At 34.2% G+C, this 25442-nt stretch overlaps 1 protein-coding gene across 6 annotated transcripts in view; it reads right to left on the bottom strand.

Annotated features, from left to right (window-relative positions):
* LOC149791320 (uncharacterized) overlaps positions 1–24025 on the bottom strand; it is a 163660-nt gene extending 139635 nt beyond the window's left edge. The window contains exons 1-7 of one of the 6 annotated variants that reach the window (XM_089969849.1): positions 23787–24025; positions 17548–17695; positions 13688–13768; positions 10494–10577; positions 8992–9108; positions 5520–5645; positions 1565–1633 (exon numbers count right to left, since the gene is read on the bottom strand). In XM_089969849.1, the coding sequence (XP_089825975.1) occupies positions 1565–1633; positions 5520–5645; positions 8992–9108; positions 10494–10577; positions 13688–13718 (427 nt within the window). In that variant the 5' untranslated portion in view covers positions 13719–13768; positions 17548–17695; positions 23787–24025. Of the gene's footprint in view, positions 1–1564; positions 1634–5519; positions 5646–8991; positions 9109–10493; positions 10578–13687; positions 13769–17547; positions 17696–23307; positions 23430–23619; positions 23660–23786 lie in introns of those variants that run through there. The other 5 variants (XM_089969850.1, XM_089969847.1, XM_089969848.1 and 2 more) reach the window with 5 other exon arrangements.
* Between the last annotated feature and the right edge of the window lie 1417 nt (positions 24026–25442).

Below are 25442 nucleotides of genomic sequence, written 5' to 3'. Positions count from 1 at the left end.
TTCCTTCAAACAGGATTTAGTCCATTTTGTATTTTCTCTGTAACAATACATACCCCCACCATGCAATGAGATCCAAATTAATGATCCAGACTACATACAGAACTAAAGGTAGAGCATTACCCTTCAAATTCAAGACATTCTTAAATTAACTGTTTTTAAAAATATAATTAATTTCTTCCTAATGGTTTTGGCTGTAACACTGCACTTTCTGAAAGAAAATTCATTTTTAATTGTAATGCCTCTCTTCAGCCTTTATATTTATTTATAAACTTTAAGAAATCATCTGGGCAAGTGACTGTTAGAATAACACATTAGTAGTATCATTGTTCAGGTGTTCAAGTACAACAATGTTCTGAGGATGTACATTGGTAATAAACTGTAATAAGCATTTTGTGCTGCCGAGGTTCTGATATTGTGTTTTACAATATTCAAACATCTTAAGCAATAACAGTCATATTTTATAAATATATTAACAAACAAGGGTCAATCATTATCAATTTCGATAACGTTCTGTTAGATTTCTATTCATTTCTTTTCGCAATCTGAAGCAACAATGCATAGTACAAACTCATGCATTTGCATGGTTTTGGATTCCTTACAGTCAAATAAGCTTTCTCTAAGAAAGTTGAAAATGTACTTTTACAAGTGAAGTAGTTCAATTTTCTTTCAAATGGTGGTAATGATATTCATACTTGCAAGCGAGACAGGTGTTGTTGAGTTAGCAGCTTCTGTGTATGTATTTATTCCTTTGGCATTTTTTTTTTTTGTTTGTATATTAAGTCCATGTACCTCCATTATTGCCAACGCAATAAAACGCTTAAACTTTGTTTTGTGCTTCTGCTATCAATCAAGAATTTTAAATTGATCAATGGTTGGCTTTTTCATTTCTAAGCAAAGTGTCACCGAAGTCCATCACTGATTCGGAAGAAGACAAACTAGCGGATACATGGGGAGCATATTTAATTGTAATTTATGTTCTGGAACAAAATGTCAGTCAGGTATGTTGCCATTCATTCGTAACTGACTCTTCTCTTGGTTACATTTCATTAAGCCATTGTACCGACAGACACCGCTGACTGAACACCAAACATACTAAAGTGGATCTGTGTTGACACCTAATGTTGTCCGTAATATACTGTTATGTCAACATAACAGATATTGAACACCATCGATTAGTCCATAATAAAGGGAAATCAGTACGGTGTGTGTCTGGTGAAAAGTACTTAAACCGGTTGTTATAGAAAACTGTCAGATAATTGAGGCAGAGTTAATCAGGTCACGACAGGGCAGCTTCTTTATTTATATGTCATGATGTCATGACATTTGACCTCATCTACTACTCACAGTTCGCATCAATGGAATAGGAACTCATAAACAGGTACAAATGTGTTGGAAATCCATAAATTCTTTATAAGGAAGATTTTTGAAACTGGTATTGTATATATATGAACACATTTGTATCATTCAAAGGTATCTATCTGAAATAAATGTTTGCTTTAGACTACCAAAACCACAAAATATTTCACTTCAGTTTACCAAATTGGACTGAATTGTGTTTACTTACTTGATAGTCCTGCTAATGCCATTAGCAAACCACCAACCAATGGAGAAGGGCCTCCAGGCCGTAATGCACCTTCAAAAAGATATACTTATTATCATAACACATTATAGCCTAAATTGAAAGGTAGACATAACAATCCATAAACATGTTAGAAGCAATTCAAATGACAATAAAATAATTTCTTTCCAAGATTAAAGTTCAAATACAATGGAAAAGCCACTCGTGTTTTAACCAAAAGAATCTGCTTAATTATTGAGCTTTATGTAAATATCTTGGTAATATTGGCTAACAAAAAAAATATTAAAGCAGAAAGTTCCAACAAAAGTAGATGTTCATCAGACATCTAACTTAGATGATATAAAGAGATTATATTACAGCCCGTGCAATGGCCTCTTATTCCCTTACACTGACCATAATGTGGAATTATCAAACTGTTTTTCTTAGGTTACATTAAAATAAGAACACTAGATGTATGACATTTATCATTTCAAGAAACATGCACTTATAAAGTTAGAATTTATGCAGAAGCATTAGTGATTGAAACAATGCCAGATATTTAAACTGACATTCAAATCAAACTTTAGGCCTGAAGTTAAAGTATTTTCAGACATTGCTTAAAACATTGTATGCACAATTCACTTGCACTCTTATCTTAACAAGTTAGCAAATTTCAAAGTTTGCAATTCCTTTTTAAAACAAAACAAAATTATAAGTCCCTGAAAACAGAATATTTCTGACCAAAATGAATTTTCTTGAATGTCGATTTCACCTAACCCAAATTTTGTTAACTGATATACATGTAATGGTGTTTGAAGTTGAACCTGATATCATGAATAAAAGATCAATAAACATACAACAATTACAAAATTTACAAAGTTCTATCGACTCTAAATATAGCTGGGGAAAATACAATTTACTCAACTGGCATAACTCCATGTATTCCTGAGATAAACTGAAAAACTCAGTTTGATAAAACCCATTAATGAATATTTGTCTTATCCGGTTCACAACACGAGTCAACACGTTCCTTCAAAATCAATATTAGAGTGTGTATCATCAAAATGTGTTTTGGAGACCAAAGTAACTAAAAGCTTTTGGCGAAATTTATTTGCACGTAACAAAACACTGCACTACTGTGTTGAATAAAATACTATTTAAAAAATCCATGCGATTACCACTGACCTGACAAATCCATATTAGAGTCGATACTACAAATGTGTATTGGTTCAAAACTCTTCAAAAATGCCGATGTTTATCAGTTGGATTTAAATTCTTTTCATTCAGAAGCAAAAGACAATAAAAGCTGAATTCCGTGAAAACCACATCTCAATGTTTTCCATTCTTGCATGGGGAATAGTGATGGCAATATATATGAAATGGTCCCTATGGGTACCATCCTTTGCTTCATTTTGATTCAGATCCAGCTACACGTTGCAACAATGCATAAACGAAATAATGTCAATACGTCCGTATGTTCAAAAGAAGTTGTCATAACCAGATTTTTTAGTTCATGAAGGCAGCTATATATTTGTGTATAATTGTGTGTGACATTTATCTTATTGAAAACCAAAGGTCGATATGAACATCCCTTCAAGAGGAATTGGTGCTTATGATAACCTTAATAAAGCTAGTCAGGATCAAATTATGGGAATGCTTATAATGAAAAACACATGTCAGTAACACCATCAATTCAGGAAGAGTAACGATAACACCATTTTCAAGATGGCTGTCTTGGTAGCCATACTAGATGTCACATCGACACTATTTATTTTTGACCAGCTAGACCTCATTGAAGGTGCATTTCTGAAAACGCAATATTGATACACACATCCATACATATGCAAACAATACAAATATGTAAAAAATTTCAATGATGGATGTCGGTGTAACACAGTTTTTCTTTCATTCCAAATGGTCATTACAAAATGTATATTTTAAATGAAAACTCATTCTAGATATATGTTCTGGAATGGAATTGATAACATTTTAGATAGACTTGAACTGATTGAGTCTCTCCAATATACTAAATTCAATAACAAAAATATTTAATCTTACACATTTGAACTAACATGTTGACAATATACCTGTGAGCATGTTGCACAAGATTTGTCTGCTGGCGATTGTGGACAGAAAATGACTTAATCAGAGACAATGTCAAAATATATTCAATTGATAGGTTTGGCTAAATCTGTAAATAACACCTGGGGGAAAAGGAAGCTTTTGAATTGGTATCATTGAATATATTCTCTAGATATGTCCAGAAATCGGCTTTGATAAATATTCATAAATGTATCAATCTTTATGACATCATGCACATTCACCAGGAAAGAAAGAAACTGTAGCCAAGACCTTTGACCTTGAAATATATCTCAGAGTGGTGAAGCTGTGTTCATAAGGTTATTGAAGTATATATGTAATACAAATGACGACCTTTGACTAGCCCCAAAGTCAAGCAGGCTTGGCTTTAAAACTCCTTCATGGACTGGATAAGTTGATGGTAAAAATGGGCGCTATATTATTCGGAACCAATTAAATATTGCAAAACGTGATTTTGTGACAAGCACTGTCACTGTCAATTTTCACGAAAGGGGAGTATTGAAATATGATTTTCAGGATGACTACCGTGGGACGACAATGGGGGTAAGATGAGTACCGATTTGATTTAGAACCTCTAACATTCTGCCATAATGTCTCAGTGGAAACCCTACATCAATGTGACAATCCATTCATGAGAAGTAGCAGCAGCGAAATAAAAATATCCATTTTGGAACTCTTGCAAGCCTCATTTCATAACAGAAACAATTATATATTGTAAAATGAATTCTCGGAAGGAAAACATATCAGTAGAGTTGTATCAGGGTGCTAAACCCTTTCAAACAAAAGCAAACATTACTACTACATAATAAAGGATAAAAAGTCAAGATCAAACAATTTTTAATTAGTATATACAATAAGAATAAAACTGCACAAAACAATCCTTAAAATAAACAGTAAATTTAGTTCATAAAACACAGTATGTTTTTATTTAGGAGTAAATATGTATGATATGATGTATTTAAGTGACAACCATGTCATGAGAACAGAGAGCTTTTACATGATATTGGAGGTCTATTAAGTGCCATTTTGGTTAGGATAAACTGCATAAAAAGTCCTTTTGTGAAATGCCCATGTCGTTGGCATCATCCATTTAGCAAAAGTAGTTATAATGAACTTTTATAGACGGACACTTTGGTAGGCCATCAGAGGCAGATATAATTGCATTATTTCTGTTAAGAACCAACTGAATATTGAATATTTTGTTAAACTGAAAATGCCGCATTCGTCGCTATTTGTTAGGAAGAAATAGTAAAGTAGAGAGAGAATAGATAGATAGATAGACCCGACTACACATTATAATAATTACTTTAGTTAAACCTATATTACATTATGATCATCTGTTCAGAAATAGTATTAAACAAATGTTCTAGATGACGATCGTGATGGCCATGATCAAATGTTATATTGGCAACATTATCAGCTTGAACCAACAAAATATTAAAAAAGTATTTTTGTCAAAATTTCATGTCAGCAAATATTGCTAGGACAACAAATTCTTGATAGGTGCCATTTTTAATGCAGTACATAACCTTTATAATGGTCATGTTAGTTAATTAGAGTTTTAACCTATCAATTAGCACTGAGGTATGACAACATCAATAAAGCTGGTTGCAAAATGTCAAAAAGACAGACAGGCAAATTGACTAGCAAAATGAAAAATGGCCAATTGTGACTAGTTAGCAGACTAGTTAGCAGATCCAAAACTTGTAAGTGGTGTCCTTAAAACAAAAGATGATTGATCTAAGGACCACAAAAATGTATCAACTATAATGAAAGAACCAGACAAGATGGTATTTTGTCTAAGACGACTTCCATACTGAACGGTAGCATCCTAGCATGAAAGCATAATTTCTTTACTTACCAAATGCCTGCTTTAGAAGAATATAATTCGTTGTAAGTCGCTGGACAACTTTTACTTCTCCACCAAATACAGATAATGCAATGTATTCAACATACACATCTGACTCTCTTCTGGCTTCCTCTAACCCTAAAGATATGAAAAAGGAAATTTTAAACCTGGTGGTGTTAAGCACAGCAATACTAATCTACAATCAGAATAAAAATGCATCGACCAAACTTGATAAGGGGGCTAATCTGGGGACATATTGGTCTGTCTGGGGACAATGGGAATTAACAGCATGGACTCCATCTTTAGAGAATGGGGACAATGGGAATTAACAGCATGGACTCCATCTTTAGAGAATGGGGGCAATGGGAATTCCATGTCAAAATGTCCATAGGATTAACATAAGAACGGGAGACTGGGAACAGGACAATTTAACATTAGTTCTTAACATGACATTTTGCATTGTCCTTAAAATTAGTATTGGTCTTTAGTAAAAAATTGGAACTCTACAGACATACAGAATGCTAACATTCCCTTCGGGTTTAAATGGTAAGGATGTTGGGACAAAGGAAAATATAATGTTGAAGCTATACTTAAAAACCAGCATGTTTTCTTCAATAACCATCTGCCGGTAACCTACAGGCAAATGCAAACACTTACAAACCATCACGCAGGTTATCTACCTACAACCTATTTATCTACTGACCAACACCTACACTTGTTAACCAACATGCCATCTAGCCATCACAAACTCGTCTACTGACCATCATCTGCACCTAGTGACTAATAGTCCTTGTGACCATCACCCATATCTTCCATATAATACGGCATGCATCCCAAACAAAACGCAGTGTTTCTAACCCGTACCCACTTTAGCTAACAAATACATATTTAACAAGCAACGACATCCACTGACCAGCATATATACTCTTGACCATCACCCACAACAATTTACCAACTCCCATTATTATTATATAATGCACAGTGTTACTGACCAACAATCACACTTATTAATCAAAATGCATTGCTGTTGGACAGCACCCACATCTACTGATGACGTACATACACCTACTAGCAATCACCCATACATAATATCCAGCACACTGTGTTTTTAACAGTATTCACATATACTAATCAATAGCCATTATTACTGCCCAGCACCCACATCTACTGAAAAGCACATACATCTACAAATAAAATCATGCAAGGATATGCTGCAAAGTTAGGGGTATTCAGACAGATAATTGCCTACTGTCACCATTCAATGCTCTAGCTTTTACAGAAAAATGCTGACAAAAGAAATTTCTTTGGACAGAATGCTGACAAGTGGCTACCTGCATATATATGATATACATAATGAATTACCTACGCTACAGGTTATATTGGAAGTGACTGTAAGTTTGCATATATTGTACTGATAGTATAAAGTGATGCAATGAAAAGAACCGCTCATAACAATAAATGATCCTGACTAAAAGCAATCATCAAAACAAAAGAAGGAAATTAAATGATTGTCACTAATACACATACATTTGTTTACAAGAGGAGAATGGTTATATACTTGCAATCACTCATAATTGCCATTAAAGGCAGGTTGTTTATATGCAACACAAGCACATGTAAATTCAAGGCAACAAGACTATGGATTATGTAGTCAAGTAGTTCTGCCACACTGAGAATTCAGTTACTATCCAACATATATACACTTACATAAAACTCACATGAAATGATATGTAAGATATTTAATGGATACTATCACTAGTACTAAATATTTTATCACCCAACACCCTTACAGACAAAACAGATGTGTGTAGACCTTGTGTGTACGTGATCATTACTGTACATTTTAAAAGACATCAACTCCTGGTTGACCTTAACGAGATGAAAGCGCTAGGCAAAATATCTATGGCAACCTCTCAGAGAAATAGGAATGCTTTGCTCCCAGAAAAACCAAACACACACCACCATCATCATCATCATTAGCTGCTGAAGCAGCTACAATAAGAATGATGATGACAGAAGTGGCAATGTACTCCAGCAAGGAAACGTTGAATAGAGTTTCAGCTAATGACAGACGATCCATGATTATTTTGGTGAACTTTCTTCACAGTAATGTTCTTTTTCAGGGTCATCTACATATTTCAGGAAAAGGTGGTGCACATTTATTGCCAAGTATAAAGGCAATTCGAAATAAATGTATGTGAGTACATCTATGTAATAACAATAATAATAATAATATAAATTCTACTCATATCTCTATCACCCTTTTTTCGTTTTCCTTTTGTGTAGGCCAATGCCACTGCTCACGATACAAAACATTTGTTTAAGTTTGCATGTAGGGACCTTATTTCTGCTTTCATAGAATTAGGGTTCTATTTCCTTAATGTTGTTGATAACCTAATGTATACATTCTTTCTCTCGACAGATATAAAAAACTTCTTCACTTATATATCAAGATAAGCTTTGGTTTCAATAAGGATTCAAATAGCACTTATCCTTTCAGGATTGACCATTTTGACAGCTTTCAGTAGCGCTTGTTTGGAGCTCAGATTGTTAATGAGCACGTTTGATGAATTCTTTTCCTTGAGCCAGTTCATCATTTTTGAAAGCATTTAGTTCTTGGGTAACAAAAACGTTGAAGTGGGTTTTTGATGGACAAATTAACGATTTTAGCAGACTCCCCAAAACTGTGTCATCAATGTCGAACTTCACTAAGTAAATGGGGCACATGAATTACAAATCAATGGAGAATGGGTGTCTTTTGTATTAAAGTGAATTAGCCTTATACCAACAATAAATAATACTATAGAAATACGGTTTACTGACAGGAAGTTAATGGTAATGCACAAATTATCAGTGAACTAATCAAAGATTACAGTTTAATGGCAATGATAGACAGCATTGGAACAGTTGTTTTTCAAACCATGTTGTACTATACAACATAGGATTTCACAAACATCAAATTAAAACCTTTGTTCAGCTCAGTGTGGTACCGAAAATACTCGAAGAATGTGTTGGTGTATTTTATCTGAGTGAGGTCTGTTTCCCTCATCAAACAACCCAATATCCAACGAGACCTAAAAAGGAAATCAACACTCCACCTGAGATAAGAGTGTAATTACCTATATATCTTTTAAGAAAATGAACATTGGGACCCAAATTGCCTACAGTATCAAAGATAAGAATTTCTTCACATACAAAATTTATATACTTTTGGTCTATTTTGGACTAGCAAAGCCCTCCAAATCCGGACTGCCATCTTAACATGCCAGACACTTTAAAGAAAGAGTACCTGACTCATGTCAATATAAAATGGTCAATACACACCAGACTGAATAGTACAAATACTGGACAAGCTCCAGACAGCAAAACATCTTTAAGATAAGTAAGTGACAAGACAATGAAAATAACAGGGATAATTACACTTTATTAAATCAAAATAGTTAAGCATAAAGAACAAACAATGATAAGAGACTCAAGTGCTTACCTGCAATAAAATCATTAACGAACTGTTGGGTTTGTTCCCATGCTGATCCTTGGCTAACGCTGTCTGATATATCTACACAAAGCACAGTATGTACATCATTGACCGGGTTGTTTGAAGCTGGTGAGTAGAAAGATAAGGTGCTAAATCATTTCCACAATTATGAAAGTAGAAAAAAAATGTTACAACATTCTTGAGTGAAGTCTCTTCTGAGGGAAAAAGCATTTCGAACTTCTTAAAATCTAGACCGGAATAAATTTCATGATAGTTGGCATTTGTGTGCTAGATTGCATAGCAAGTGTACAATTGTTTATTGTAAGCCAAACAAGCAGCAATCAGTTGTATTGGTAGAATGGAATATTTAAAATTCAGAGAAATACATGCTCTGAAGAGATGCTTATAAAGTACCATAAGAATGAATATATCTAAACACAATTGCAGACTCTATATTGCTCCGTTGACTGTCCAAATTGCAGCTGGTGAGTTCTTAGTTCGGATCATCAGTACATCAACTGCTTTGAGTAGCATTTAGTACAGTATGATGTCTCCAGTTAAGCTTTATTGCCTGTTTGTTGCTCCGAAATTAGGCAATAGCAATGATATGTGTTGTTGATGTTATTTTTCATTAGCTTCCTTCAACATATAACATTATTAGCAACACAATATGAGATCCAACAGAAAGTTCACATTACACATTAAAATACTCATAAGGTTTTGATTAACTGATCCGAATGGTTAGGATTTATAGCCATTATCTCATCAACACAATATGGTCTATGGTTGTTCTTTTCTTGTACCTGTATACTTTAATACACGATAACAAACTTAGCAATTGCATTACTACATGCTGTTATTCAAATTTTATGTTACATGTACATTTAACTCAATGACTCTTAAAGCACTGCTCTGCTATTTAAGCTTTTAACTAGAATGTTACAGCCACAAATGGTATCAAACAGTTCAAGCATGCGAGAAAGAAGACAACATTGACTGAAATCATTTCATACACCGAATAACCAGCACAACCCCAGAAGAGAGCAAACAAGAAGAAAAAAAAAACGAATATAAATTGATTTAGGTCCAATAAGAATAACATGCACTCAAAAATATTGTTTGCATCATACATGTCATTTTTCTCAATTAGGTCCGATAAATACCGTATAAACAAAGTATACAGACTATTGTCAATACATATCTGTGTTGTAAATATTAAAGTATTCGCCATTACAGTGAAATCTAAGGCATTAAAAGGTGCAGTAAGGCTTGAATTACAATGTGTTGTTGGGAATTAGACATAACTGATTTAAGAGCCATGATGTTGCCACTTGAATTAAGTGCTCTTGTGGATACTGAGGTAATACATAAAATGGTCAGATAGAATCTGCACTTCAAGGGGTTTCGAGTGAAAACTACACCATGCTAAAGTTATTACTGGTGGTAAGGCAAAATAACCCAATAACTACTAATGAGAATACTATTGCTTCACGATACGAGTACTACAATACCTTCTTCGAGTTCCTTTTGAGCTAATTCAGCCCAATATGATTGACTGGGTACTCTATAAATTGGTGTGTTCGGATCCGGGTCAACTGAAATTACAGGAATTAGAACAAAAATAAGACAGTCTTGTAGAAAGTTTTCAGTCAATGTACAAAAGGCTATACTTTCCGTAAATACATATAAACAATGTTGAAAGTCTTTAATGCTTTGAAATAAGTAACTGAGTTTTAGAACGTCGATTTGAGTATATATTCAGCTTTCTTTAACAATACCAAAACAAGGAAATATAACTGCTTTCAGCCTTAATTTTATAATTGACAGTGTTATATCTTATCAATGTAGGCTTTACTGTCTGGCATCAAATCTTAAACGTCTTTATTTTTAAATTTTATTTCAGCCTCGTGTAAGGTTGACTTGTACCAATAAACGAAATAAAAATGGAAAGCAGTGATATATTATTTTTAAAAAGAAACAAAGATGGTAGAACAAGAAATACAAGCTGAAAATATGTGGTCATTAACCATAACTCTGCGAGAAGTTTCTTACTCTTTTCATATCAATATTTTGAAAGGTATGGCTAATCTAATTCTGCCATTGTTTACTAAAAGTACTTCTGGTACGTAATGCCTTTGCTGAGTGTACAATGTTTTTATTGGACTTTTCACATTAATCTGCTTGGTGTCCTTGTAACACGAGTTCTGCTCTAAAGCACAGTCGATATTGATTTTCACTTTTGGAACCTTTACCGTGTTCATTGGATAGATAATGTTTAAATAATGATACACAACAAAAGTACATTAGAATTACCATGACCTTTCACTGAAATACAAGAACAATATGTTTAAGCTAATAAGAATTGTGTTCTTGCTTTTTACAGAGACCATCCCAGTGTTTTCAGCCATGAATATGTCACTTCTCTCTGACAAAAGAGAGGGAATGAAATAATATGAGATATTTGATAAAAATGGAATAAATTTTTGACATATTGTTCTTCATGACCATTATTATTATTATTAATATTAATATTATTATCATTATTATTATTATTATTATTACATTCTGACTTCTTCTGTTACAAGATGAAATAATGTTATGACTTCAACAACTTTTTAGCTGGAATACGTTGAGGTTGGTAAACAGAGTATAACCATAAATTCAATTTTAAGATCATTGAAAGTTTCTCCACTTCATAAGTATTTTCAAAGGCAATCACTATGCACACACAAAGGCACACAGCTTACCTGCTGATATCGAAAACTGAACTGCTCAGGTCTGATGTTTAACCTGTCTGGAGCAACTCACTAACATTAACATACTCTCAGTAATACCTTTATGGCACAGCTAGCATTATGCCTTGTTATGAATCATGAAGACACTGAACGAAACATTTCATATCAGTCTTCAAAGTCACAAAATGAATCAAACATATAACATTTTCATTATTGTCTTTATCCCTCACCTTTATTATGAAAACATTCAGGGACCGAGCTACACATCCAAAATTGGCAATTTGCAACTATAAATAGCTATTTTTGATGTGGAACTTCAGTATGAACAATTCTGAAGCTTAATTCATTTTAAATCGCTGTATGTGTATGATGTGTGTTTTGAGCAGTAAATTGGTTTTAATGGAGGCAAATTCAACTGAAGAACAGCGCCCCCCATAGATAAAAATTAATCATCAATTACATTTTCCTAATCCTCTCCTATATATCCATCCACCTCGCCATTATAAAATTACTGCAATGAAGCGTGTATGTATACCTTCTTTGGCAGTTAATAATATTGTATTCTATTTTCCAATTTTATCTAAGTTTAGCTCAAACATATTTCGACCAGTGATGCTAATATTGATTTTTACAGCACAAAAGTGGTTTGGCACAACATGACATTACAATTATCATCTTACTTTAAAATAATTATCTTTTGACATATTTTACAACTTCACAAACAAAATGCAGTTTAAACCCTAAGACAATTATAATGATGCATGTTATAAACAAGATTTGACATTTCTGCAACCTAACATTTTCCATTTCTGCATGTTTTATCAATTCTATAATCCATGGTGTGAGTAGCACTCCACTGTGATGTTTATTTACATAACCTTAAAACTGCATGTATAACTCTTTACTTCTATAGCAAAATGCTTCTGTTTCTCAAGCATTTCTGACCGTTCGAAACTCTTTGAACAAATCATACATCAACAGTTCTGAATCTTCTTTGTTGAAAGAAAAGTGAATCTCATTTTCTGTACTCATTGCCTTCAATAAACCTGACAAACAATTAATACAGCTCTGTGTCTGTCAGGAACAAGATTATGTTCAAACATTATCACAAACATGTGAACCCATGGAGAAAAAAATCACATCCAGAAATGCCCTATCACAAAGATTCCAAAAGGTAATTTTCTTCAGATTTAGGTCATGTTTTACGTATTTCAGAAACACATAATGTAGGAAAAGAAGCATGGGTTTGAGAGTGTAGTTCTCTAAGGAAAGATGTGATTACTCAATGGAATTTATTTTACTTTTTAAAACAGTGCTTCCTTTTTAAATCAAATGGATGCAAATAACCTTCCATATTCACCACTTTTTTAACTAAATGACAAAAATGTCACTCTAAACATTAAATTACAGAACCAAGGAATTAATAATGTTCAGGTGGCAAATGGAGGAAATCCAGATAGATATTCTTTCTTATCAATGTCAAACAGAAAATGAACTTATTTCAAAGCTTTCTTCACTTGATCCAACAAAACCACAATCAAACAGCTATTTCAGTAATAAGTAACGTTACTGGACCATAATGAAACATCATGATTGAACAATCCGTGATGAAAATGGAGTGCATGTTTCTAGTTAATCAATTACTTGCAAATTCTAGACGACCGAATGGTTGACAAAAGACTCTTAATTAAACACGTTAATGCATTTTAGCACTATTTAAATCTCATATTATATGACTGATGCCTTATGATACACCCACAAAATACACACACACACACATAGATGTGCTATCTACGATTACTCCACCATATAACCACAAGCTTTTCCCAGCTGAGAATAACGTTTGAGATTCCAGTTTGTTATCACAAGACATTTATGTGCTTTCATCTCAAGCTATTAAGATGTAAACAAAAGTCAATTCATAAAACATGCAGAAAGCTAACTAAATGGATACATGACACATTTCATACCTCCAGTTTTGAAATTAGACATCTCTGACATGTGTCTCTCATGAACGAGTTATAGACTGAGTCGTCTGCAGTCGTAGGTACCTGAAAAGATAAGGCGTTAGCAGAATGTAGACAAAATAATTGATTGCAAACTATTTAGTTTGCTTTTCGTAAAATACCACACAACATAAATGCTTAATTTAATAGTCATGAAGATCACCAAGTCATGTCATATTTTGTATTTCTCTGCTGGTATTCATCATATTGTATACACCCGCCTCTAAGACCAGACTGCAATGAATGTAGCAAGTTGTTTTCCTTGAACTTATGTACATCTCCAATAAACGTATACAGATTAATGTTTTGAGTTGGGTCTTGTGCCATCTTTTTGACTTTCAATAATATGCCTACTTGCGAATTTCTAAAGTATCCCATAGATGGAAGAACACACTGAGTACAGATATACTTTCAAATTTACAACAACGACACCTCATTCGTAGCGAATGAATGATCCCACTCTAGTAGACTTGCTAGCTAGAACAGAAACCTCATATAAAATCTGAGAACTTTTTCATCATGCACAGCTTTCTGTAATATATTCAACCATTTCAAACAGGCAATGTAAGTATATCGGTTCAAAATACAAAACACAGAGGTATTAAGAGATACATAACAGACCTCTGTTTACAAATAGTTATACCATAAAGGCGTGGGCAAGTGTATTCATCTTAGGAAATCACATAAAGCACATAATAAAAACTACTGTCTATTAAAAATGAACAGATCATGAAATAATAAAATGATGTTTTCTCTTTTCTCTAAGATATTCAATGCAGAAGGTCATCATTTCTTGAATATCCACATTAAATACTTTCCATCCACAGTTGAAATACAGATAGTAAATACCGAAAAAGATCCAACCAATGCCCCAAGTGATGGCGATGACGAGTTATATTGCTGTTATTATATGTAATGTCTTTAAAGAGAATCATGTGTCATGACATATTATATCATATCCAGGGATAGGATCTTTCCCTCCTATTTAGTAGATATGTGTCTACATATATATAGATATATATATTTATATTTATACACACACACACACACACACACACACACACACATATATATATATATATATATATATATATATATATATATATATATATATATATATATATATATATTGTGTGTGTTTGACAAACTCCCAAACACTTAGTCACATATTAATGACAAGGGAGGGTGAATATATGGGAAAGGCAAAGACTACTCAAAGAACTTAGACAAACAATGGAAAATACACAAATAACATTACATTTATTGACATAAAACACTATTAAAGCACGCACTCACATACTGCTCCTAACACTAGCTCTTGTGATGGTAAAATGTTGAAATAAGATTTAAAAAAACTGATTCAAGCCCCGTTATTCAGTTCTCTTTTAACTGCAGGGGTCTATCATTGCACTACATTAGTAACTAACTAAAGTCAATTTTTTCTATTTCATTCCTGATCCAAATAGCACTCAATAGCTCGACTCCGTGAATTTACATAATTATTCATCCATAAGTCACCTATATATATATATATATATATATATGTGCATTTTTCACAAAATAACATCCACACCTGAACATTATTCACTGTTCTGGGTTTCAGCATTATACTGCTTCCCTGCTTATGTTTCCAATCTTTCCTCTACCCAGCCAGGAACCTAGGTGGAGCCATTATGGAACACACTCACACACTTATATATATATATATATATATATATATATATATATATATATATATATATATATATATACTGATGACTTTGTCTTGACTTCCTCATAGGTACACTCTTGGCAACATGTTTCGTCCACTTTTAACTTGACGGGTTTGTTGTCCCTGGAGCAGTTCACACAAATCATAATGCTCTTTGTTACTGAGAACTAAGTTCTCGATACTAAATGAAGATTTGATGATTGACACTGACATAGCTTCAGCATATTTATTTGTGGTGCCCCCCTCATGAATGCACCCCCACCCACCTCACCTGTGGTCATTCACATTTTATGGCCAAAATCACTTGGCACCGAATTGTTTGTGTTACAGTCCCCATCAAGAAAGGCCACCCCAATAATGAGACCAGCGGACAACATATTAGTTCAAAAATGTAAAACTCACTCCTCTCAAGTCGCTTCATTTTATTATCAACATGTGCCCAGAACTAATATTTAATTTCTATGGTAAGGTAAGTATTCACATCATCTTTCCCGGTATCTGTTTCTCGGATGTCAGGTTTCTGTTACTCAAAAAAAGTGTTGGCTAAGTACAAGTACGACTAATATTGGTATTATCAATGCCAACATTTAGAGGAAACAGGGTCAGCAATGTTTTTTCATTGAGTTTTGGGCATCACACAGCGGTTTTTTTTGGGGGGGGGAGGGGTTTGGGCAGGGGGATATTGGGTTAATTTTATGATTACGACAGGACGTAATTGTCAAGATCATAACATGGTGAACATAAGCTAAAAGTAGATTTTGAGGATTAACACACACATAAATTAACACTAAACAAAAAAATTGTACCAGACAAAGACCGTAAAATCACATGGCTATACATGTATCACATCCTTGATAGACAAGGAATTTTGTTTACTCTACAAAAGTTTCATCTGCATAATCAAATTGCAACGCTGTACTATTAGCAACATAGGAATACATTGCCAAAAACCTTAACATGACATCACCAAAGTGGAGAAATAATATTCCAGAAATAAAACTAAACGTTACTCGACGACAATGAGGAGAGTTCACTTGCCGGTAAATTGTATAACATCATAACAAATAGGGAGAATATACTGAAGCAGTGGTAGTGACGGGAATCGGTCAGAAATTCATAATCGATAATCAGTCCAACTTAACCAACTGATAATCGATTATAATCAGTTACTAAGAGCAAATTTTAATTTTTGTTTGTTATTCCGTTCAATAGTTCAAGATGTTAGTAAATGTACAGGAGTAATCTCTTTTAATGACATGTATACTTTAACCTGATAATAATATTACATTTTTGTCTATTGTGTTGTGTGTTATTTTTGTTCTACATCTTTGTTAAATGAACACAACTTTTTATGGCTGATAAGTCATATGCAACTGAAATACTGCTACAATCCCTGAAATCCTTTCATTCATATGTGACGTGTCTATAATTTTAAGTGTAAAAGGACATGGTTTTCTTGTTTGTCATTGTTTACAAATACTACAAATAATGTTGCATTTAAAACTGAAACAAATCATCAAAATGTGTTTAAATTTATTAATTCAACTATTTAACAACTTGATCATGTAATAATGGCTATATGCTCCTAATTATGAAATTTTGCACCGATGAAGTATCATATGGTTTTATATTTGTAGTTGTGAAGGGAATTAATAAATTTCAGGTCAACTTTAGTGGCTGGGAGTTTTACTAATATTTGTGCTTTGCATACAACTAAAAAGTAATCACCCTTTACACATAATCAATTATGGAGTTTCACAATCGATTATCTTATTGGTTCGCTCAACCAACTGATGATCGATTATTATCGATAATCGGAACAACACTAAGCAGTGGGAATATGGAGTAAATGGAAAGAGACTTATCTCACATACTAAACAATGTCTGTCCCAAGATTTAAATAATGTTTTGAATGGCTTTGGAATGTGCATGCCAACAATACCCAACTCATATTTCATGCACAAAATTAAGAACCATTGATTTATGTCACCTGAAATCATTCTGTTTTTAAGACAAGTTTTAATAATAAATGCTACTTTTAAATGAAGATATTAACTGCCTAAAGTTACAAGTAGCTTTCTTACTATCTATGCATACATATACATCCACTTACATCTCATAAATATACCCCCGTCAGGAAAGGGCACCTGCCTTATACAGCCACTTTCCTGGTGCAGAAGGGGTGGCCGTATACATGAGGGGGACCACTGTATTTTCTTCAGGGCAGCGATATAATGTGTCAGCTCCTGCAATAAACTTTCCTGCAATATAATTAACTAATAATATATACTCTTGGAGAGCTTGAATGCAACGCAACTGCCTAAAGTTTTTGGTACAACTTAAGATCAAAAATGTCAATGGCCTATACAGTAGTCCCCCTCTTATAAGGCCACCCCTAATGCAGCAGGAAAGTGGCCTTATAATGCGGGTGGCCTTTCTAGAGGGGGATGACAAATCCGAATAGTAAATACATATGAAAAAAGTCACGAGTACATTTAATTTTAAATATTTAATATTTTAATTAAAAAATCACATGCATGATGTGAAATAAATGTAAAACAAACTTTGTCATCATTTGCAAAAGAATGCTATGAATAACCATTGATACAGTTATAAAACTGTCTTTATAATTATGTTACAGTTCACATCACGTCACTTTGTTGGTAACAGTCTAAAAAAACAAACCAGTCTCATCACATTAAAAATATCCTTGCTGTCATATCCCCTGCATATATCGTTTAGTGTTTTGTTCCAATCTTCGACAACTTCATTATTAACATCAGCTGATTCGCCGCTAATGACAGAATACTTGATATTGTGTCGCACTTGAAATCTGTGCAACCATCCGTTACTTGCGGTAAAGTCGTCATATCCCAGTTCAACTGACAAAATTTTTGCTTTTTCTTGTGTTTCAAATCAGGATACAAACGTCTCCTGGATCAAACAATCTTCCTTTCTCCGTCCATTTCACCTTTCCACTTCTGCAGAATTGTTTCATTATCTTTCACGATATTGTTTATCTGAGTCTTCCCGACGTTAGTTTTCTGCAAGGATCCTCGACGAACCCCCCCCCCCCCCACCACCTCCCGTCAGTTGAATTACTTTCACGTTCTCCTCTAAACTGAGAATTTTTATTTTCCTCGATGACATGTTGATCTTTTTGCAGTAAGTTATTCATGTTGCCAACTACAATACTAATAAAACAATGTTGTATGCATCTGAACAAATTGCAGTGTTTTCAAAGGAAGTGATCTTGTCACGTGATTCGTTAGTCGCAGTCTGGTACCCTATTGGTTTTATACATTTCTTGAAACTAGGTGAGAGAAGCCAAAACGGCTTCGATATGTACCATTAACATCACGCAGATTTGACCTCGCGGCCGCTAGGATTCGTAATTTTGACAATTATTGTCAGGGGTAATAGCCACTGATTACCAAAGTGAACAAGCTCAACATCTTACTAAGGGAAGCCATAAAGGCCATTAAACCATTTTCCTGCTGACTTGGGTATTGCACATCGATACTGCCACTTCTCAGCTGTTTCTACTGTTCGATAATTGTTTTCTTAACAATTATCAGAGTGACTAAACCGGACATCTTATGATAACACAGTAGTAAGGCTAATTGGATTACATGTACGTACCCTTTTGTATGGATTAAAATTTGAGTCTTTCTCGGTTTTTATGGAATAAATTTGGCTTCTCGTGAGGCGTAAATGATATAATATTAACCTTAGTGATAAATGTACTTTACTCAACACTTCTTTCAGTAACGAAAACCTGACATCGGGAAACAGAAATCGGATTACTTAACACACGTTATGAATACAATACTGGTTCTGGATACATATTCAAATAAAATGCGGCCGCTTGTGAGGGGTAAATTTTATGATTTTGCACTAATATGCTGGCCGCTGGTCGCGTTAGCCGGGTGGCCTTTCGCGAGGGGTACTTTTGAACACAAACTCGTCGGTGCCAACGGATTCTGGCCGTAAGGAGCGGGTGGCCGCTGGTCAGGGGGGCCGTTCAAGAGGGGGACTACTGTAGTCGACATGTAAACTCCCTACAATGTAATAACAGCACAAATTTCTTGATACCCCATACTACTGCTAAACATTGTTTTTCAGCAGCAGAATACTGTTTTGCGTGGACCTAGAACTTACGACTAGCATGCTGTACAGGGTGTAATTCATCTTCATACCAGTGAAGTAATACAGCTCGTTAGTTCTGCATCTGAGGCATCAATATGAAAAACAAAGTCTTTACTGAGATAAGGGAGTTTTAAGACAGGATCTTTAGCTAGAAACCACAATCTATTGATGCTTTCTTTTCCATTTTAATTCGCTCACTCACAGTGCATCCATCACAAGGATCTATCTTAATTCCAGCATTAGCGATAGCCGTTTTCATACAGTCCTTAGTAAAATGTCCTCACTGATCACACTTCCAGCATGTGTTCAAGCTAGAATTATGTGGAAAAGGGCAGTAGTGTTTGAATTTCTTCTTCTTCGGAATCCTCTTCTTCTTCTTCTTCTTATTATTATTATTATAAGTGGGAAGCATTACTTCTCGTTCCAAAGTTCTTGATGTTCTTTTTTTAAATCTTTGGGGTGGAGGAATAATTTTATAATCATTCTTTCTTTGCTGAAGCGATTGTTTCCTGTTATTGTTCCAGTAATGTGAATTATTTTAATATGCTTGAAAGGCAAACTGCTTAACACATATTCTTAAACAACACCATTTACAGGTATTATAATGGTCTGCATCTGTATGTCACGGCTGAAAGAGATATGGAAAGAAATGTTCGTACTTAAGAAAAGTTACAATCTGTATGGTGTACACTGACCTGATTATGTCATGCAACTCGATTTGATTTCTGCTAGAAACTACAATCTAAACACAGAATAGACATGTACATATCTATATCAAAATACACCCAGAATTCATTGAAACCAAAGATATTTAATTTTAACAATATCGGTGTTAAAATATACTTATTATTTTTCAAGTACATGGGTTCCGATACCAGTCATACTTACATCCAGAATTTAGTTTTCTTCATATGATATGAATTGTATTAATAATCAGCAGTGCACTCTGAAATTACAAGGACATCTCTCTCTCTCTCTCTCTCTCTCTCTCTCTCTCGTGCATAAGGGACAAAATAAGTTGATTTAAATCAGGAGAGAGAGAGAGAGAGAAAAATACTTTGGGCTGGATGGAAACCTTGAAACTGAACTTACACCAAGTAACCAACAAGAATATATTTTGTCATAACGGTATGTGTACAATTTCCTTTGGATTGATCAAGTGTTCATTTAATCAATGATTCAAATTTTCAAAAGTCTGTTGATAATATACTGTAAATTTCTAGGCCACAAGGCACACAAGGTGTAATGATTTTAACGGGGTTTTGTGAGGGGATGTTGTTGTTGTTTTGTTCTTCTTGCTGTTGTTTTGTTTCTTAAACATATAATAATGATCTAAATATTGATTATTATTAACTAAATATGAAAATGTCCGAAGGCCACCCCATGACCCTGCTGCTCACTGCCTTGGTTGGTCATGGAAGCAGACTAATCAGCCATCAGTAAAAACACAAGGTTTAAAAATAAAAAATGCCCCATCATAATTCTCCTTTTAACCCCTAATCTCTCTCTTTCTCTCTCTCTCTCTCTGGATCATCCTAAGATACATGCGAAAATCTGGGATGTCATTTCAACTTTTTTCGGGGGGGGGGGGGGGGGACTTTTACAGCACATGAAAATGGGGGGTGGGCCAAATGTCCCCCCCCACCTCAAATGACATCCCTGGCAAAAATCCATGAAAAAAAGAGCGTAGAGGAATTTTAGACTGAATGGTGGATTTTAGCCTGTGTCATGCAATGATGCTTCTGTACGTACGAATGATGGTAACAGTTAAGTCCAACCTACCAAAGGACAATATAGATAAAAACTATTTCATGGGCGGTAGTAATGTTAAACAAAGTGGAATAATGACTTCGATCAACTGTAAATACATTAAACATATTTTATTACTGCTTGTTGCTAATGTCCACACATTCACCGGTACGTGAATGGCTGACAGTTCAGTGTACAAGAAGCTAACCATGTGTTTGTATTACTCCACTTCCTTCATCAAAACCATCTTTCATTTTTATATTATAAGTGTGTCTCATATTTATTTAATCAATATGAATAAAAACAGAATCTCCAAAAAGCAACTTGTGAATAACCACAAAAGCACAGAACTACATTTTGTAGCAGACACGCTGGGCAGGGATGTGAAGGATTCATTCACTTGGTCAATACACAGTTGTCTGTAGTCAATCTAAACTCCGAACAAAGGGCAAATATGTATGCATGTACTTGTATGTTATATAAATAAAATATATGTTTATTATTAAGATAAATCTTTGATATAGATTTATTGCATACATTTTTCATTGAAAGGAAACTCGACAAGCCTTAAACATATCATGGTATATCAATGATACAACGCACATACTATATATGTGCGTGTGTGTGTGTGTACTTATCAAAGAGTTTAACATTCCATTAGGTTTACTACTGTCGTCGATATTTAACACGCACGTTAAATGTTACTCAAAAATTAAATGCACATACACCTTACCAGGTATTTATTACCATTTAAGACAAAAGAAACAAAATTACAAATGTATGAGATTTGGATTTTTAACGTAGCTTTAATTATTTTTTTGTCAAATCAATTTGATATCTGCAGTGTAGTTGTTTATAGTGATGTCTAGCCCTGGGATTTAATGCCGCAGACATGTGGCATCATCTCCCACCCAGTCACATTATCCTGACACCGGGAGGCAGCCGCTAGTACCATTTTTATGTCTTTGGTATGAATCGGCCAGGATTTGAACCCGCGACATCACATATCCAAGGCGGACGCTCACACCACTTAGACCACTAAAGCAGTCCAAAATTACCTCCCATATTTTATTTCAAACAATGCAATTGTTTGTATAATCATACCTGATACAGTACAAAATGCCTTTCTAATGTATTCTTACTTCTCTGGCATAGTTTGTCTTGATGCAAAGAAATAAGAGGATAATAAGTGGAAATGAATGAACTAAGTACAAAAGGCTTATATATATACATGTATTTACCTAGCTGGCTTTTACAATATGCTCATTGTGAAACTCTTAAGAAAGTTGTTACACAAATGCTCAGATTTGATTTTGAAATTGTACTGACATCATATGCTCGTGAACTAGTCCCACATGTAAGACAAAGCACATGCTGATTTTGTTTTGGTGCTGACGCCCAAATCATAAATATCAGCATCAGGTCTTAGGTGGCAGGGTCCAGTTTCATAAACTGGCCCCTGGCAAATTTCTTAACTTAAGGCTATGGTGTGACTTTTTCAGCTATTATTGTTTACTATTTATAGATATGGATATATTTGTGAACTAGGTGTTTCGGGCTTGTGTTGTGCTTGAAACTGATGTCAGGCATGTACACCTTCCATAGTTGCTCTGCAGTATGTTGATAGCGAAATACTAATAGTCTGCTAGGAAGAAGAGCTAGCCTCCCATAGCAGTAGACACGTAGGTTCAAGGCAAGTAGAGTATCTCAAAAACGGCTTGGATGACAACTATTCTGAATTGCATCAAACTATTTAGTAGACAATGTTTTTCAAAATTTTCATCCAGGGAAAGAGCTTGCGTTTGTACTGTGAGCACCACATGCTGTCAAAAATGGCCTTTGGATGTGAAAAATGCATGTAAAAATAGGGGTTGGGGTGCATAAACTTATGCTATGAACTGCCATTGACTTATCTGGTCAAGGGAATAATATTCTTATGCTTTGTTTTAATATAGGTATCTAAAAATATAATGACCTTTTTGACCCCACTTGTGTATTTGATTTTTTATACTAGGTCGCTGATTGCGGTATTAAATTTGTACATAAAAAGTGGTCCCTGCCCCCTTACATGTAGGACTAGCACATTAGCTCCACATCCGCGGCGGAGGCTCAAAAGGGAGACAACCAAAGAGCACAATTTGTAACTACAATCACCCACAATACGTATTTTGTCATATTTATAGCTAAATTCATATAATTTACGTAGTTATTGTAATGCATAAAAGAATACTTATAATTGTTTAAAATGGCCAGATCTATACACTCTTATACGATGCAATTGTCTTACAAGTGATATATTTTGCGCAGTGCACAGGATGGATGTCAATGTTGGGCTCCAACTTGGAATAACGCAACAATTCGGAATCCCGAGTTGTTGCGCTTTTTCTCGAGAATCAACAAAGAATGAACATATTCATTTCTCTATCGGTACACGGAAATGAGTCTGATAGATACCTTCAGAAAAATGAAGCCAAATGTTGTTTAACTATGTCCGTTTCACCGATGACGACCTTTCAAAGCAATCACGGTCTTCATGAGTCATTGAACACATTAATTATCATGAAGGAAGTAAAGTAACTCTTAGTTCTTTCGAGGTTTAAGTTGCAAAAGGTGACGCCGCTGGAGGGCACTGGCGATCAAGATTAAAGATTTTTCAAAATGTCAACCTCATTACACCCAGTACTTTCTGCGCTTTGATATGCAAAAAGGCGACATTATTACATCCGAATGTATTCATGGTTGAAAGGTCAAATGCCCATATTTAGAGTACATGACACTGGGCCATTTCTACAACTTATTCAGCGGAAAAAAAAACAAAAACAGAATTTTTCAAAACCTTGAAAAACTAAATAAAGGAACATATACGCTCATCTACGCCTACTTTTTAAATACTTTGGAGTTCTTTTTACGAGAATAATGGTAAAATGTGTGCGAATATTTGCGGAAAACCCAACGAATTGCGTCTTTTTCAAAGATCACCCATGCCAGCAAGAACGGTAACTCTTCCCGGCACATGGGTACGTACAAAATGTAAACAGTGACAACAATACGACATAATTTAGGTTCAAAAACGCACGAAAACATTATTGTATGAAAAGTCAGACGTTTATAGCAAGTAATCGGATTATACAGACGTACTGTCATTCATTATACCAAACAGATTACAAAATATTTGTACAACTTTTGTTGTGTAATATATTTTCGAGATTAGAGACTAGACGGGAGTATCAATCACCGACTCAGTGATACTAGACGTATTGATAATATGCATGTGATTGTGATCACTGAGACATTATCAATGTTGGGCCATCTGTTCTAGGTACGATTCTTATCTAGAGACACTGGTATTAAAATTTAAATGTTCATGTTTAGTAGGGACGGAACAGAGGTAAAGTTTAACTATTTTTCATAATTTTGAAAACATGAAAATTGTCATGCCATTTTTTGTGAATATTGTCATGATAAGCCAAGGAATAGAGGATCGATCTGTAGTATCTCTCTATTTAAACAAATACATAATTATAAATATTTCTTGAGAACCAACTCAGTGTCAGTTTCTTCTATATCTCCGATACCACAATTGTCTTCACTTCATGAACTATGTAATATTGTTCAAAACAATAGTCAGAATTATTATGAAAATATCGCAAATTTAGGACATCCAAAATTTAATGTTGCACCATCCTAAGTTGACACTAAAGAAATCCTAACTTACTGTAATGAAAACTTAGTGGAAAACCTTTTGTCATTGATTTTATTTTATAGATATGAAAACTGACCAAATATATCTTATGATAACTAAATTCTAAAATAGTAATTGTTTTTTTTACTAAATTTTGATTTCAGATAAATGTATATATGTACAAGAACACTGTAATGAATATGCACTATTGGTTTTAAGAGTGACATACAATTCAGGGATGGTCCTGGCTTTTAAAAAGCTGTCACCAAAAAAATCGCCAACCTCAATATTTTGTCGCCAATTTTCAAAAAGTGTCGCCCAAAAAAGTAGTGTACATTTTTCCAAGTGTTAATTTAGTCTATTAATGTAACAGGCAATGAAAATTACAAAAGATGGATTAGTTAATACTTTAATTACAAGCATTAACA

The sequence above is a fragment of the Sinohyriopsis cumingii genome, chromosome 9 (genome assembly GCF_028554795.1).
Source record: "Sinohyriopsis cumingii isolate HCF-2022 chromosome 9, ASM2855479v2, whole genome shotgun sequence".
In the NCBI taxonomy this organism is placed as follows: Eukaryota; Metazoa; Mollusca; class Bivalvia; order Unionida; family Unionidae; genus Sinohyriopsis; species Sinohyriopsis cumingii.
This window is presented reverse-complemented; position numbering and strand designations above follow the sequence as displayed.